Source organism: Paralichthys olivaceus, chromosome 11, assembly GCF_024713975.1.
Source record: "Paralichthys olivaceus isolate ysfri-2021 chromosome 11, ASM2471397v2, whole genome shotgun sequence".
Classification (NCBI taxonomy): domain Eukaryota; kingdom Metazoa; phylum Chordata; class Actinopteri; order Pleuronectiformes; family Paralichthyidae; genus Paralichthys; species Paralichthys olivaceus.
In genome coordinates this window covers 10,433,288-10,451,415 of record NC_091103.1, presented here as the reverse complement: position 1 = coordinate 10,451,415, position 18,128 = coordinate 10,433,288, and the positions used below count along the sequence as shown (strand labels likewise).

At 39.9% G+C, this 18,128-nt stretch overlaps 1 protein-coding gene across 5 annotated transcripts in view; it reads right to left on the bottom strand.

Moving 5' to 3' along the window:
* The window catches only part of zbbx (zinc finger, B-box domain containing), a 318,314-nt gene that overhangs the window by 275,643 nt on the left and 24,543 nt on the right, over positions 1-18,128 (bottom strand). For all 5 annotated transcript variants that reach the window (XR_011244525.1, XM_069534309.1, XM_069534306.1 and 2 more), the window contains exons 8-16: positions 17,638-17,832; positions 14,706-14,913; positions 13,238-13,397; positions 10,193-10,281; positions 7,070-7,191; positions 6,813-6,880; positions 5,706-5,914; positions 2,166-3,059; positions 557-786 (exon numbers count right to left, since the gene is read on the bottom strand). Coding sequence is in view for 4 of the 5 variants with exons in the window: in XM_069534309.1 (XP_069390410.1) it covers positions 557-786; positions 2,166-3,059; positions 5,706-5,914; positions 6,813-6,880; positions 7,070-7,191; positions 10,193-10,281; positions 13,238-13,397; positions 14,706-14,913; positions 17,638-17,832 (2,175 nt within the window). In the remaining variant the exon portion in view is untranslated. The remainder of the gene's footprint in view (positions 1-556; positions 787-2,165; positions 3,060-5,705; positions 5,915-6,812; positions 6,881-7,069; positions 7,192-10,192; positions 10,282-13,237; positions 13,398-14,705; positions 14,914-17,637; positions 17,833-18,128) is intronic.

Genomic DNA, 18,128 nt, shown 5'->3' with positions numbered 1-18,128 from the left:
TAGTGCGACACAAATGTTATCTAATAGATCAGGTCAGCAACAATGACAAACTGGATGTCGTTAAATCTGCTCATTTTATGCAGTAATTATGTCCTGTGTAATGACGTGAGTGTAAAACTTCTACAACTCCGAAAAGTTGCCCATTTGTACCTTTTATTATACCCGAGATATTTCAAATACAAATTTCACAGCATATTTAGGAATTCTTTTATTGATTTACTGGCAATCAAATGTTTTTCACTACTGTAATATCATTAGTTATAATACAGGCAAGAAATTCAATTTTTGGGTCCCAAATTATGTTTTATTGGTGGTAAATGAGCCAAATTCTATTTTGAAAGTCAATTTATTAGGCCACACACAGTGAAATAATTTATTTTGCTGGCTGATTGTCAGATTGACAAGCACCTAAAAACATATTTAAAAGCTGAGTCCAGTGACTTTTGCTGAAACATTTTGCTGTGCTCCAGAGAAAAATACTGCTATTACATCTCTTTGGCCCAAGGTTTCCACCTCAAAGAAGAACAAAGTATGTGGGAATATAAAAATGTGTTACCATGGATGGCTGTGACAGATGTTCTGGTTCCTCAGCCTGCAGATCTTTTTCTATGTCTGCATCTGTAGGAACAAAGGATTCTCCGAGATGAGATGTGGCAGAATTCCCCTGCTCTTCTTCTCTGGATCTCCCTCTTGTTAAACGTCCATGCATCGGAGCTTCTTCATCTGAGGAGCCGTCCTTGTGTGGAGTCAGACCAAGACTGTCGCTGGACATTTCATCTCCACTGTCTAGATGAAAAATACAGACACAAACTTTTAGAGGATAAAATACATACATAATTCAAGCTGTGAAAGTATTAAAAACAAGCATTGTATTTATATGACTCAAACACCACTATAAGAGTGGATTGTAAGAGCACTGACATTGATTAATCATCCTTTTAACCACTGAAGCAACATTTAATTCAACATCAAGGAAACATAAAAACTCAAATGTGGTCTGAGTGTCCTTGACATTTCACATCAAACCCTAATAAGTTGATGAAGGAAGCTTTTAGAGTCAAACTGGTCAAAGAGCTGCAGGAAAGGGAAGCAAGAGAAGGATAGAAACTAAGGATGAAATAAAACAAAGAGATGATGGATGAATGGAGGAAAAGAGGATATGGGGGAGCAGGGCTTACAGGAGGAAAGTAGACAAATAGTCCATTTTAAACTAATTTTAAAAGATTTGAATCCCCTGCTGGATTGACTGCGGGAGAGTAGGGGGGTTGATGACGCTTCTAACCCAAATATTGGCCTGTGTAAATTCTTGTCTGGCTCTGAAAATCTCACTGCATAGTACTGCAGAATCAAATTACTGTATGAGATAACCATTACTTCATACTGCTGATGTATACTGGTAGGAGTAATGCAGTATGTTTGGGTGGATGGAAATACACTGTAGAGTAAATGTATATTTCCTGATTGATATTCTTATTACTGGTATAAAATTGGCTACATGAAAACATTTTCCACTTTGCTTGCTGGTGAAATTGTACCAGATCCCAATTTTTTCATTATATTTTGTTTTCACCAGCATTTGTTTGTTAGCAGGATTATGCTAAAAGCTACTGGACGGACCTATTGGACCTTGCCAGAGGTATGCGCTCTATCAAGTGAATTTCTAAGTTAAGGTGGAAATGTTTTTTCCAAATTACACCATCAGAGTTAGAGTTGCTAATTACATGAGGTGTGAATTGGCGAATAAGAATAATGAGGAGCCTCATGGAGAGACCAGAATCTGGAGAGGGTCCAAGGAAATGTATCATTGGCATTAATGTGGATGTAGGCAGGACTGACTTCTGATTACATGTGTGAATACTGATGTAAACAGAGAGGAGCTACGCCATATACTCCTGTTGAAGGGAGTAGGCAGAGCACCTGATACTTCAGTTGTTGTCACTGCCCCCAAATTAGATAAACATTTTGAGTCCAGACCACACAACAATCACTGAGTTGTGGTTCATCATTTGGTTAAGAAGTTTAAATGCGACGATACAACCACCAACCAGAGCTAAAACCAGACTGCATGCAGGAATAACTGGTGCTCTTATCACCAGTTCCACACCATCAGCACACAAAAATACACAGACACGCATTCAGACAGCTCATTATCACAATTCACTTACCCACTGATAGCTCCTCTTCCTCCTTCAGTTTCAAAGCAAAGGGATGATTCTGGGTGACATTTAAGGATTCTGATGAAAGTGTGGGTATACACTGTGTATCTCGTCGAGACAGAGTTGATTCATGGTTCCCAGAGAAGAAGCAAGGAGACATAAAAACTGGATCCCCGTATGTTGGAGTTGACGTATGTCTAGAATTTGCATCTGGTGCGGACTCATTGAATAAAGATAAACTTAACAGGTCTTTTACAGTTGTGCTTAGTGGTGCTGGGAGTTCTTGTAACTGACTTGGTTCCAGGGATTTTGGTTGTGGGTTTGGCCTGGAAGACTGAGGAAGCTGGAAATGATTATCTAGAGAGAGAGACTCTGGGTCACTCAAGGAATGCTGGGATTTCTCTAGGGACTCCAGATTGTTTGGTGGTGATTGAAAAAGCTTTGGAGAAGAGATTGATTCTGGGAATAAAGTGGAAGATGGGTGTCGTTCTGGCAGCAGAGACGAGTGTGAGCTTTGATGTAATGGGGTTGAATGGCAAACTTTGGGCAACAAAGTTGACTCAGTGGAGCTTGATGGTGAGAAAGTGAATGTAGACCTCAGCATGAAGGGTGTGGACGGAGAAGGGGAGAGATGCTGTTTCGGGAGTGGTGATCTGGTGGTAGCCAGAGGAAAGACATCAGGTGGAAATAAGAGAGGGGAGCAGGAGGATTTAGGGATCTTAGCCTGGGGATGTGGTAATGAGGACAAACATGGGGGTGACCCATGCTCAGCTTTTGATTTGTGGACAGTGGTGGAACAATTGGGCTTTTGCGACTTTGAGGTTGGTGTTTTGATTGATGTCTGTGATGTCCTTGGGGTCTCAGCAGTGAAGTATGCTGTTGGCATACTGTTAGAGGGTAATGCTGCACAAAAGACAACACAAGACATAGTTAGGATATTAGATATTGCAGGTATGTGGTCACATATATTTTTTAAAGAAAAAAACACACATGCAAACACAGGAATGTTTCTCTTATTAAGTTTGTCCTTCACTACTACTACACTGCAACGCATAATTCATTTCATTGTATTTTTCAATGTGGCCAAGGTTCAATACAGATGTTTACATTCTCTGAGGTGAAGGTGTTGTCACATACCACGCAGCTTATTTCATAAAATACAGACATATGATATGCAGCCAGACCCAATTCTTGTATTTCACTTTTTAAAATTATTTTTCAATTGATTAACTATTGACACTGCGACCACATACTCTGCCTCTTTCAGGCATCTATTATTGTGTAAACATACATTGGGATCACATGTAACTTATCCGTTCAATTTTATATATAAATTGTCTGCAAAATATAAAATTGGAAAAAAGGTTTTCTATTTCCTAATTTTGTCAAATTGTAGGGATTAGACTTTAACTGTAAAGTTGTTTAGCTGAGAAGTCTCCTCCCTGGCCCAGGTAAATCCACACTGTGTGTGTCTCAGGAGTTAATGAGTTGCTGTTAATGTTTCTGTGTAATATTAGATGCTCCCGCACCTTAGTGATGTATTAGGTAAGCCGATTCATTAAAATGCTTCTTTACCCTCCCCTGCAGTGCTGCAGTGGTCATCCTGCTCCCTGACTGTGCAGCTGCTCCCTGCCTCATCTCAACAGGACGTTCTTTCAGTCACTCTCACTGCAACACAAATATTCAGCTGGTAACCAGTTAAACATGGCTGCAAAGGTGACCCATCATTTTATAGTGTGGAAAACCTTATTTTAATGAGGCAGTAAAAACAGTTTTCCACAGTCTTCAATCCAAATCTTACATCTGTAATATTTTCTCAGGGGAAACTACAGAGAAATGGAAAGATGTCTCCAGCTGACCCTGGTCTGAGTCTAGTTCAAAATCCGCTGTTGGGACTATTTACTGGATGTTACCCCCCTCCTCTCTCCATACATTGTCTGTCTATCTTTACTAGTCATATAATAAAGTCTAAAAAATCCATGCTTGACAATATGTTATGAGAGCTCTGTGACTTCATCACATCTGGGATATATTGTATATTGAATCTGAAATGCGACCACTGAAATGAAAATGACTCGTTGATCTTATTTGAATTTAAAACAACAACATGAACAAACAACTCATGAATGAATACATTTTTATTTTACCTCTCAGACCAAAAGCAGTATATAAAGACATTTCCTTGCTGTAATTGATGCAAAATTATCGCTACCTGGTTATACATCAATGAGCCTAAACTATACAACCACAAGTCTAATGTATCCTCTAACGTATGCCTCTATACCTGAGTCGTCATAATGATTTGGCTCATTAGTGTACATCTTCTTCTAATGAACGTCTCCCAGCCTGTAAACTTTTGTCTGTACAGTACACTATTAGTTAGACTATAGTATACAGTCTGTCAACAAAATGTGAAAAATGTCCATCCCAAGTTCCCAGAGCTCGTGGTTGCTCCTCGGAACATGACACAAAATGATTTACAACATAAGATCGTTTCTGCCTTGAGATGCTTTTAGGAAATGGAGCTTTGGCTTTAAAGAAATATCTTACTAGTGACACTCGTGAAGAGTTATACACATAAGAGTAAACTTTAACTTAAGTATACTTAAGTATTTCTAATTCGACTTTAAATTTGGATACAATATGGATAAAAACAGTTGCTTAACAGCTTTTGAACTAGACTCAGAACAGGATCAGAAAGGAGGCATCTTTCCATTTTTGTTTTTAATTGGGCAAAAAGCTGCACAGAATCATAGGCTGTGTTTGCTGAACACTGTAGTTTCCCCTGAGACAATAATACAAATCTAACATTTGGACTGAGGACACTGTAGAATCTGTTTTTACTCACTAATTAAGATAAGTACTTTCACACTATAAAATGACGGGTCACCTTTGCAGCCATGTGATATTACAGTTCATTGGTTACCAGCTGAATGATCAACAAACCTGGACTGAAATGTGTTAAAACAGACAGTTGCAAACGCTGAGTGTTTGTTGCAGAGTGACTGAAAGAACGTCTTGTTGAGATGAGGCTCTGCAGGGAGCAGCTGCACAGTCAGCAGGATGACCACTGGAGAACCACAGGAGAGGGTGCAGATGCATTTTAATGAATCAGCTCACATCATACACCACTAAACTGCTGCAGCATCTAAAATTACACAGAAACATTTACAGCAACACAACACTCGTAGTCTACATTTACCCAGGCCAATGAGAGGACTTCACTGATCAACTTTACAGCCACAGTCTAATTCTGACTTTGTCTTTTACACTCAGCCAGTGTTCATGTAACATGGCAGAACAAGATCTGAACTTGACCTTGATCTGAGAAAGTACATTTTCTCTACTACTGATTCTCAGTTTTGTTCTCACTGTGGCTTCACTTAACAACTTCATATATCACAGATTCCATCCATTCCTCCTCAAGTGCAGTCCTGACAAATGTTGTGCTTTGAATTTCAATAGATTATAAAAATGTTTTGTTGTAAAAAAATATGCCATATCAATTAATTTTTTGTAAGTTGGTTGTTGGACACTTGTTAAACTTACCTTTCTTTGAGTGATCTGCTTTGGTAGTCTGAGGCTCTGATGGATAGAGCTTCTGAGCTGCTTCAGGTTGTGCGGGTGCTTTGGACTGACTGGATGGTCGTGTTGGACTGAGAGAGGAGCGGCTGACTCTTGAGGACCCACCGCTAGGCACGGATGTTTGAGGCATCAACACTCTTCCTTTGTTGGGGACTTGCTCAAACAAGCGATCCCTGTGTGGGGAAAATAGGCGTCCACGTCCATCCAGTAATAGCTTTATTTAACTTTCCCAGCAAGTATTAACAAACATGTGAAAAATGGCATCAAATGATCCCCCATTAAATTATCACTGACTGATTACTAATGCATGCTAGTAGGTTTTTTATTGTATTTCCTTAGACTCTAAACTCCACTCATCATTGCTCTTTCTAAAAAGTCAAGATAATCACAACAAGATGCTCATATGATGATATGAGAAAGGTTTTCTTTCCTCAAAAAGAAACAACAAAGTTAATTCAATGGTTATAAATGTTCACAAATTACTCCTTTACCACGATGCTTTGAATTTTTATTTTGTTACCTCATAATTCTGAAAATTCAAAACTGGTGCTGAAAATTAATGGGCAACATGATTTCAACTTACAATTTATCCCTCAACAGACATCAATTGTAAAATCAGGGTGTTAAATCTTGTCAATCATTATGGAGAATCAGTTTGTTTCATTGGCTGAGACTCCAGCTTGATGGGCCCTGCACCAGTGCTGTACAACACTGATATATCATTGCATCACATGCTCTGGGTGAGCAATACATTAAAGAGCCTCTTGAATTATTTATGCTATAATTTTGGTACAGGGCGAGCAGACCTTGAACTCACACTGTTCACTAGACAGTTCAAACACCTATTTCACAGAGGCAGAGACTGTTACTGTAGTATATTCTCTTGACTACATGCTGAAAGATTGTTGTGGAAGATATGGTCGATAATAAATACAGATGCTGTCAGGCTTGTTTTGTAAATCAACAGTTTTCTGTGGGTAAACGTGTGCTTGCTTTCATCACACATGCCAATGTCAGTAGGTATGTGATGAAGTCAGAGTAGATATGTTTTTTTTTTATATTGATTCTTACTCTATGTTGTTGCTCCTCCTCTGTTCAGTAGAATGTTCAGCAGAGACTCCATTCATGTCTCCGTCCGTCTGTATGAAATAAAAGAGTTCATGTGAGTGAGCCAGTAAGAGAAAGATGGAAACAAAACATATGTTGTTTTCTATGAGGTCTATTGTGTGATTAAGTTGTGTGTGGCTACTCCTTGGTCTAGGTTCAGTCTGCATGTTCATGTAGGTTAAACTCTGCTTTTAAAACCAAAATGCTTCAGTCATTCTCACCTCATCCAGGACCTCTATGACGAGGCACGGTTCAGGTGCAGTGAGCTGAGCCTGAGTCTCGCCCCCACTGACAGGGACAGCAAACAATGATGCACAGTAGTGACGAAAATCCTTCTCCTGAGCTGTAAAAAAAAGTCAAGAGGGACAGAGTCATGTTGTGTGTGGGCATTTGTTATTTTGTTCCTTAAAGCTAAAGCAAGAAAACTAAAAGTATAGGTAAGTATATGAAATTGTTTTTTAATAATGAAGTCGAGTCAATTTTAACATCATCCCAGAGGTTTACATCATTTATCATACAACATTTGCATTGACAGGAGGATTTATCATGAAACATGCAAACAATGAATCAATCACAGCCCATGCCAACAACCCCCCAGAGTTCTGTTTGACCTTTAGGTCAACTCTCAACTTTCTGCATCAGTCAACTTGTCTACTGAACTTTTCTATGTATATATTTTGAAAGCACTGAAGGTGACCCAGGACAAACTTCAATGAATTATGATGGACATGGGTCTGATTAAAGATACATTTAAGAGAAATTAAATAGAAAGTTGCTTTCTGTATTTTATTCATCTGACACATCTACTTCCAAGTTCAAAATCCCTCAGCTTTCAGAGGCATTGTAAAATATAGATATTCTTTTACTGGATTTTAATACATACATCATATTTAATATGCATTAATATATTTCCTAAAATTAGTGGAGTGATGCCATATAAAACTACACCATGTATTCAGTGCTTTTTTCTGGTAATGTCTCCAGTGTCTCTTACAGCTTCTTTCCTGTGACAGAGCAGGTATTGGTATGCCTGGATATCTTGATACCAACAGGGTAATTTATTCTCCTATCCCCTCATCCTCTGGGGATCAGAGGCCACACAAACACACAGAGCTGCACTGTGGTGTCTTTATTAATTTTTGATCTGGTTTCAGTTGACAGATGCTGTTGACACAGCTGGGGATGAACGGCACCCTCAGAGCTGACGCTACCCTGCTGTAGACACATGTGGTCATCTATGGTACCTGCATGTCTATGTGATATGTGCTTGTTAAATCAAGCATGTATCAGATTGTTTCAGGTCATAATGTTATTTAAGTTCTTAAACACATAGTGGATATTAACTACAATTACTGCGCTGTTTTTAATTGAAATCTGATCAGTTAAACTTTGAGTCCAAGTGGAAACTTGTTAAAATTTGATGAAATTCCCTAAAGGCAGACTTTACATATCATGTTCAAGAGAATAAATGTTTGTAAGCCACTGTGACCTTGACCGTTGACCACTCAAATCAAATGTGAACATTTGTGCCCACAAACGGACTAATGTTCGTTTACAGACAGATGGACAACCCGAACCCCGAAGATATCATGCCTCGAGCCACTGGCCGTTGCATAAAGACATTAATATGATATCTATGTTCCTTTGAATATCTTTCTGACAATAACTGTAACAACTGAATTTACAAATCTTCTTTTTATTTCCTTGCTCTGTAAAAAAAATTCCAGCGAGTTATTCTTTCATTGTTTTACCACTGCAACTTACCTGTCTATGGCACCTTCCTATCTCTTTCTCTCTGTTGCTCTCTTACTAACAATCTTCCCATCACATCACCGCATGGGTCTGACAGATCAGGAACATTAGAATTTAAAACAGGAGAGTGCTCCCGACATGATGCCAGAAAACTACTTCTCGTCATTCATCATTCATGGACACACACATAGCCCACTCTTTCATATTCAAAGGCAGGAGATGAGGAGAAACTCTGCAACCTGTTGTAATTGGCATGCTTTAGAAAAGTTTGCAGCAGGTGGCAGGAATGGTTTATCAGCTGATGGACAACTCTGCATTTCCCAAAGACAACGCTTTCTCCCTCACATCTTTGTACCACTAAAACAATGGAATATCAATCACTACATTGTGAATACTGGGTTTATTCAATTTAACATTAACTATGAATTGATTTTGGGAAGTAAAACAATTTGCCCAGAGCTTTACTGAGACCCTGGTCCTGCCATATAAAGGCAAAGCGTTCCTGCAAAGGTTCCTAGTTACAGGGGAAAGTTCCTGCGGTCGAAACATCGCTAAATTAAATGACTCTGAATGAACTTTTAAGCCCATTAAAGACCAAAGATGTGACTCAATTTGGACCCTCATGCAGTACACTCACATGTAGTACACTGTGGACATGGTATAATCTCTGGCATAGTGTTAGGAATTCAACAGAGAAAGAATTGAAATAAAGATAAACTTATGGTTGGCTGGTACTCATCATCAAATATTCTGGGATAGAAAGAGCAAGAGGTGATAAAAGAGCAAAGTTGCCTCTCTATAAAAGTTGTAATGTTTAGGAGCCAACATCTGTTTCAAGAGGCATCGTGTTAACTTTCAGGCTGTTAAGCATCTCTAATTTATAAGAGCAGGCTCAGTGGAGAGCTGCAAGGGGTATTGTTAATTTATAATATACACCTTAGACATTTCAACTACAAGGATTGAAATAATTTGAGTTATTTTTATGGTTGCCTCTCCGCAAATTGAACTTTTCTTTAGGGATCTATTGAGAACCATTTCAAACTCCAACATTTGAAAGACACAACTATTTAGATGGACAGCAATGGGAGAGTCCAGAGTCCAGAGGTGTGGAAGGGGACAGATGACCTGGTTGAACTTGTCTCCTGGCTGCCCTGGTCGTCAGTCCAACAGCCAGGGCTTTCCCCCCCGACTGATGAGTCCAAACCCTATCCACATCTCCCCAGCACCATCTCTTACCCAACAGAGTGAAACCTGTCAGGCATGAGCCGCCTCTAACAGCCCTCTGCCCGCACAATCACAGTCAGTGATTACACATCACACCAGCACGGATGAATGGGCAGGCACTGATACGTCAAACCCACTGAGAGGGAGTGTTTTTTTACTTTTATGTGTGTGTGTGTGTGTGTGTGTACATGCAGGTCAAACTATTCTGTCCTGACTTGTTTCTTTTTTCTCATCTCTGTGTTTCAGAGAGGCATACACACAGCTGTCAGACCAGTCAAAATTGAATTTCAGCATTAAAAGATGTTCATGGGCATACAGATGTGTGTTGGAGTATACTGTATGTAGCTGTGTGCATGCATGTGTCTTACCTGAAAGGCTACCCTCCTCCTCAGTGTTTGTGTTTGGTTGAAGTTTTTGACCAAGTGCTGACAAAGGATCATACATTTCGATCGGTGTCCTGGACACAAAGGAATAATAAATAAATCAGTGAACAAATATGATAGAAAATAAAAATTAAAGATAGACCCACAGGCCCTGGGCTGGAGCACAGACAAAGGAGTAATATGGAATGAGGAAAATGTGTCTCATTTTTTCTTTTCAGTCGTACACCTTTATCCTGATGCTTGAATACATGGTTGGATGGACGAATGGATAGACAGATGGATGGATGGATGGATGTATAGATGGATGGATGCATGGATGGATGAAAGAACAGACAGATGGACTATCTGTTACTAATAATGGACCAACGAACGAATGGACAGATAGATGGATGGATCAATGGACAGATGAATGGATGGACAGACAGAGAGAAAAATGGACTGATGGACAAACAGACTCCTGGATGAATGGATACACGTGTACTTTCTGATTTTGTTCTTTATAGTCAGACAATTCTGCTGCCCCACTTAAGCAGCAAACCTGTGTCCTTTACACTTCTCAGCACCACCCACCACTAATCCCTCCTTCCCAGTCTAATCTTGCCAAATTCAGTGAGAGACTTCAAAAAGCAGCTCACAGCTGCCCCTTGAGGGGCGACTACAAGTAGATACTTTTAGTTTATATCCTTTCCTCCTACTTAGTCCATTTCCTCCAATCTGGCAATGTACTGTATATTCTTTCTATATCTTTAAAACTCAGAGGGGTATATTCTTCGTGCCCTTCAAATATTCTCCCTTCTCATCCCTTAGCTCCATCCATCTCTTTTACTCCTCACACACAGTACTTCACATGCAAGTAGCCTCATTAGCCTTAGGCTGTTTGCATTTAGGCTTTTACTAGAGCAAAGTAAAAAAGAAACATGTTCGTTTTTTCTATTAGTACTCCAATAGGACCAGTATTGCTGTAATACTATATGTGTACAAAGGTTAGATCAATCGAATCTCCTATTTGTGCCAAAAAAGCTTTTTGGTTGTCACTATGTCTATAATGGATAACAGATATTTTGACACATAAGCAAAAGTAGCAGTGGGGCCTCCCATTCACTTCCAATCTGCAAGTGCGAAGGGGGAGAATAACGCATTTTCTTGCGGGTAAAATATGAGGAGATTTTACAATTTATAAAATATTTTCATCTCAGGAAGAAGAGTGAGGATCTACCGTATCTCTTTGTAAGAAATTTTGGACATGACAGATAGAAAAGAGGGAAACTTTGTCATTTAAACTACCTACGGATATCTCCAGCCTTTTATCTTATCAAAACAGCAACTATAGCGCTAGATCTTCAACTTGAGTCCTTCTAAATATCCCCAGAGTGCACTCAGAGCTCGGTAAAACGACTTTCTTTCATGCACCCCAAGTATGAAATGAGCTGCAAAATAGCATTACCTTAGAATCACTTTCTTCTTTGAAGGTCTTTTACGAACTGCCCTTAAGGAAACATGTTGCTGTTTTGAATAATCTTAAAGTTATAGCATTGCTTTGGCCTGTGTACATTTCTTCTTTTATTGTGTTGCTTTTATGTATTTTATGTGTCTGTGTGCTTAGGCTGCTATCTTGATCATTTTTGTTGATATTAGTTGTTCAGAGGTCCCCTGGCAATGGCTGTATGTACGCTCAATCACAGCCTTTCCTCTGGATGCTTAAAAATGAAAGACATTCTTTTTTTTCAAGCTAATAATCTAATGGCTCTGCCCTTATTTGACCTTTTGTTTCGCAGCAATGGAGCCAATATTATCACTCTATTGGAGCCACGCTCAATAAACCAATAAAAGCTCTACAGTTATTACAAGCTATTTGTGTCTTGTACAGGTAGGATACTATGGCTTATTGAATGTCTCCATAAGATGCTGTCCTTAACTAGGAAAAAGCATTTCTGTGTGTCTTAAGTAACCACATATGCTATGATGTCACATGAGACCAGATTTGGGTTTTAAACTTTACACTGCAGTCAGATCAGGCCTTAGAGACACAGTGCAGACCCCAGTTCTATTCCTGCACTGACTTTTATTACAGGGTTCAGTGCCTCCATCACAGATACTTTGACTCTGGCAGTTGATGGAGAACCGAGCATTCACTTACCCCACCCACTCTGCCCAGCTTGCTCAAGAAACCATGATGCCCCCTCTGGTAACAGGCCCGCTTCCTGTAACCTCCGGGCCTCCCACACATCTAACGAGGGGACAGAGTTTACAACTCTGATATAGCTAAGCACTTTTAGCAAATTCCTTCCTCCTCCGTGCTCCCTCCCTCCTTCACTCTCTTTCCCATTATTATAGACGCTTGTTAAAATTCAACCTCTCACTCTTTCTCTGCCAGCCAGCTAGTCTCTCTGTCTCTCCATTAAGCTCTGCCACCATCACTGCTGCAGGCTTATTGCACTCTAGATTGGGTCTCTGGTCTATTCCACAGTTAAAGGCAGCTACAGCAGGGGACTTAAAGCATTCCAGCTCAGGCAGTCAGCGGGCCCAAAACTGCACTCTGCTCTCCTCTCCTCCAGCCTGCTCTCCAGTGGGCTACTCAGCCCAAAAGGAGCTGCTTAAATAAAGGGCTGTAATAATGGGACCTGCCGAAGCCAGGCCCTCAGGCAGTCCACTGCACAATAAGTGCTGAGAAACTGCTTTGTACACTGGTGGGTTATGTAGGCTGGCTACGGGAGACAAGTGCAGCGGCAATGGAAGATGTGTGTGATGTGAATACTGTGTTTCCACATATCAGCTTATTTGTGTTGTTTATGTTTTAAGTAGCAATATTACGTGACAGAATTAATGTTACCACATACAAATAGTGTAGTAACATTAACAATGTGCAACTCAGTGACTTCTCTATGTGTGAGTGAGTGTTAGAATATACTCTACAACATTAATAGAATACAGAAAATAAACATGTGACAGAAAAGTTTAAATGAAATCACAATGGTTTTATAATGTTCATGTCATCCATTTGTATATAGAGGCGAGTGTCTGTCTGTGTACCTGCGGTGCTTCTTGAGAAGCAACCTGTCCATGTAGGTAAGACTGTTGTCAGTGAACTCCACCCTGAGTGGTACCCTGCCTTGTCCCCCTCCTCTTCCTCGCCCTTCAGCTTCTCCGTCTTGAGAGAGGTCAGCCTGGGTTGCTGTGGCTGACACTGATACTGGAGAAATATGGGGAGGGACGTCACATAAAAATAAAGTTAAGGTAAGAGGAGGAAAATATAGCAAAAAGAAAAGAGGACGTCAGACAGGGGAGCAAGAAAATATTGTCTGCCACCTTTCTCAAAACACCTCCCCTCAAGAAGTGAGAAAACACCTTGTCACTACGTCAAGAGTGCCAAAACACAAACAGACAGGAGAGAGCCCCATGGGAATAAGAAAGAGATGTACACAATACAAGACGGAACGTAGTAAGTGCATGAGAGAGGAGGAAGATAGAGGTAGGAAAGAGAAATGTTATGATTGTACTCGAGACACTTTGGCAGTCCACAGTGGCAGCTTTAAATTGGGCTAGGGTGCCTTTGGCCTGACAGAAATAATTAGGGCTGGAGGGGCTAGCAGCAATTTGCACAGCAGAGCGAAGGGAGAGAGGAGCAGAGTCTGTCCAAGCAGTAAAGCAGACAAAATAGGAGGCCTAATAAAAAGCACAAACACCTAAACACACAGAGAACCTAGGATAATAGTGCTAATAATACACACCCACATATACCTGGACATACAAACACAGATGCACACACATGCATTTGGAAACCCAGTATGTGTGAAAAGGCATAAAAATTGTCTGACGCAGTGGTGCTTGTACACATGCCCATACAATCAGCTGAGGCGATTAATACTGTGGCGTGGAGTAGGGCCACCCCTAACACTCCTCTCATTATCTCAATATGCAACACCCATGGATTACCCCCTTAACTGCTGTGGTCAGCACTTTCTATAAGGCCTGAACAGATCAGAGCAGAGACAGGGAAAATGGGGGGTGGGGGAGGAAAGCTGAAGAGTAGGCAAAAATGGATCGGAAGGAGAGAGAGGAAGTGCTTAGAGGAAAAAGATGTAATGGGTATAGGTGGCAAAAATGTAAAAACATTTAGTCAAGTACTAATGTGTACATCTTTTCATGGATTTTGCTGTGGCTTAATTTCTTTACTTAAATAAATAAATACATTTAGCTTTGTAGAATCCTTTTTTAACATGCACACAAGAATGACTCATTGAATGGGATATATTCAATGTACAGATCCAATACCATACCTTTACAACATTTTAGTTTTACTCAGATAAAACTGAAGTTTTCTTTTCCTGAAGATCACTTCTTAAACTGCCCAAAAAACATATAATTGTCAAAGTAGATAACAAAAGAAGTTCTACATGTAAACTTAGTGGAACTATCAATGCTCTGTTTGCTGGTTAAAACATAAATCCACTTGTGAGCATTGGTATTCAGTGTGCCTGAAACCGTCACTGCAGTTTACCTGGGAGATCAAATGTCCACATCGCTTCCTCATCTCCTGCTCCATCACTCATCTGTCCCCTCCACTGTCTTAGAGCCTCCTGGAAAGATTTTGCAGACTCCGCCTCATTGTATTCGCCTCTAAGAAGAGAACTGGGAAATCCCCTCTCCTCCTCTCTTTTCATCCCCATTTCAAAGTTTTTCTCTTCTGTGTGATTCACAACCAACACCTGCAAAGAAGTTCGAGAAAATGTTATAACATTATATTCTATAGTAAAAAAGATCTAATGGATTTAGTTTTGAGTTAACAAACTCCTCAGCTACTTTATTTATTTATTTAATTACTACAATAAATTAAAGGTCACTGTGAAGGAAATTTCAGGAGTCCTCAGACGTCTTCAGCAAAAGCATTAATTGCTTGAGTGTGATCTTTTGGTTTTGGTTCCGACTACGTTGTAGGCTACACATGGAGTTGCATGCTTGCAAATTACACCGCTCAATTAATTTGTTGCAGAATCTGCAACCACGACATAATAATGGCCAAGAAACAAAGCAACGCTAACAAAAAAGTAGATGTATAGACAGCAGTGTGAATGTTGAAATTGGATTATTGGCGGCATGTATTGAACAGAATTCAACAAAGAAATTAGCATAATGGTTTTTGGCCTGACTCAGGGAGGGGAACAGGTGGACAAGGCGGTGTCCAGGCTGCTGTTGAAGGGGCAGCAATCAGACCTTGTGCCCAGCTTGGTTGCAGTGGAGAGACTGAAGCCAAAAGGCCATGGATTGGGCCCAATCAAGCAGCAATGAAAGAATGATGGATCGTTATAACGGTGAATTTTCACTCAGTAAAATCACACGCAGAGAGAATATTTATTTGATTGGAGCTTCATACCATTGTTAATGGAGATCCCATTCAGGAAAGGGAATGAGATAATTCTCGTCGACGAGTGTGTAATGGCATTCAGTTCACAAGGCTGTCCTAGGGTGATATTGTCACATCGTATCGCAAAAAGTGACGCCACAGTCTGAGCATTGTAAGGCATAAAACACAGCTGAAGAGATGCAACTAAAGTTGAAAAGACGTATCCTGACACCAAGGATTAAAGAGCTGAAGTGTGGTCCTGAGGCTGCAGATTAATTAACATTAATGACCTGAAGAAGAAGCTTTTCATACAGTATAAAACAGCTGTGGACAACAGATATTTCACACAGATCGCTTTACTGCTATAATCACATTAAACTGTATATTTTTACAATCATTTGAACATAGTGGGAGTGTTTTATTAAATGAAGGCTCCTTACTTATATTTTAAGCAATATTCCATTATGCTGTTTCAGTGCAGTTTCTAAAAACACTGATGAGTCAGTGGAGTATAGTGACACACGCACACGCACGCACACACACAAACACACGCACACACACACACAACTTTACATTTTAAATTTTGTACTTTGTAATGACCAATACAGTATCATGTCATGGTTTAAGGTTACTTTATAGTTTTATAATGCAGATCATTACCAGGGCCAAGGCACAGAGGATTTGTGTTAGACAGATGGTGGGTCCAACAGGTTAAATGAGGTGTGGTTAGGGTCAGGGTCACTATAGCCTGTTTGCATGTCAATTGTAGTGTAATGTGGTCTTTACCAATAGGAAATCCAAACATGCAATACATTAACCATTTTACATTTTGTTAGACTATAGAGGTCATTGGGCAGTATGTTAAATTTGTTTATCCCAAGCTTCAACTAAACATTGTGAGTAGATTTACACCTAACTGCAAGCATCACAAAAAGCAACTGGAATTACTGCCTCTGCCAACCAGTGGAGTTTCAGTCCCTCCAGGTGTTCCACTCCCCTTGAGTTGTCCGAGAGGCTAAAAAGGTTTTTCATGAGGTCACAGTGACCTTGCCATGTGGCCACCAAATTCTGTAAATAATGCTTCCAACCACTGGTTCTCGGCTGTGCAGAGTGTCAAAACAATCAGGTTCGGTTTACTGTGGTCTACTGCACAGTGCGTTCATACCTTTCCATATTCAGCCACAAAGTAAATGCCTGTTTTTCAGGCAGTTGTGGACGCTTGCTTCTAAGGTTAGTGGAATTCTGAACATGTAAGTTGAACACTCCATGTTTATACAACATGGCAGAGTAATGTGCCATTAGGACAAGCAGGGCTTGACCAGCTGAAGCTAAAAAATAGGGTTAAGGTCACCACATGCCACTTATATGCAGTATACCAATCTTCTCAGTAGTTTCTGACCCTAGCTGTTCAAAATGAATGCTGTGTGAATGAGGTCAACTGAGCTCTGTGGTGGCTGGAATGTCAATCTGACTGCCAGGCTCAAACTGTCGGGGGGCATTTTTTAGTCCAAAGGTACATGCAGTTCACACGCCTGACTGTAGATGCAGCCTGTGGATAGAGCACCAATTAGAGTTTGTTTGAGGTCTTTTCAATTGACTCACAGGGCACATAGATAAAACTCACATGGTGTAGAGGCTTGTTTGACTTATTTTGCTGTATTGTCCCAGCAAGTAGTTCATAAAGGGAGAGAAATTTAATTCTAAATCGATCAATATGCATTCTGTTATTCTTGAAATAATAATAAGGTAACTGTGAAGAATAAGCTCACTGTATTACTATATTCTTGTTATGAAATGATTTAACCCAGCACTTTTTACATTCAAGGCTTTGACCTAATGCAGTTTTATTCCCACATAAACTTCGCTTGTGTTATGAAAAGCTAACAGTAGGTAAAAAAGAAATGCCACATAACCAAAAACCATGTTAATAAAAGCCCATATGAAAGAGTCATAACTCATATTTTACTGTTGATGTCTTACTCTTCTCACTTTCTTGTTTCCTAACAAACCCACTGATCCTTGATCATTTATAAATGTTGCAGAGTAACATAGTAACAGAAGCATTGTAACAGTAGAAGTTGCCACATACCTGACTGGTATTGAGGTGCAGTTGCATCGGTTTTGTCACAGCCTCTCTTTCTTTTTCTGGGCTCTGTTCCTCTTGTCTGGTACTTGCATTGGACATGGGGGTGCAACTGGTGCCGGGTTTGGAACAAGGACTTGTAAAGGTGCTGGGATTGTAATTGACAACATCTCGAGTGCTCACACGGGTCTGTAGTTCTGTCTGTAAAAGAAATCAGTGGTACCTGAGATTAGATCAACATTGCAGGTAGTGGATAAGAGGGGGAGCACTCTTTTTCTGCATTATAAATTGAAGAAAATGAAATTATTCAGCTGGTCTAAATTCCTATGTAATGTTTCATCAGATAAATCAGGCCCTCACTGAATAGCTCAATTAACTGCTGAATGTTTACATTACTACATATCCTATTCTGTCTGTTAGGCAGAAAAATCTATTTCTTTTAAATATTTGAACAGTCAAACCTGTGAATTCTGTGAGAGAAAAAGATACATGTGAAT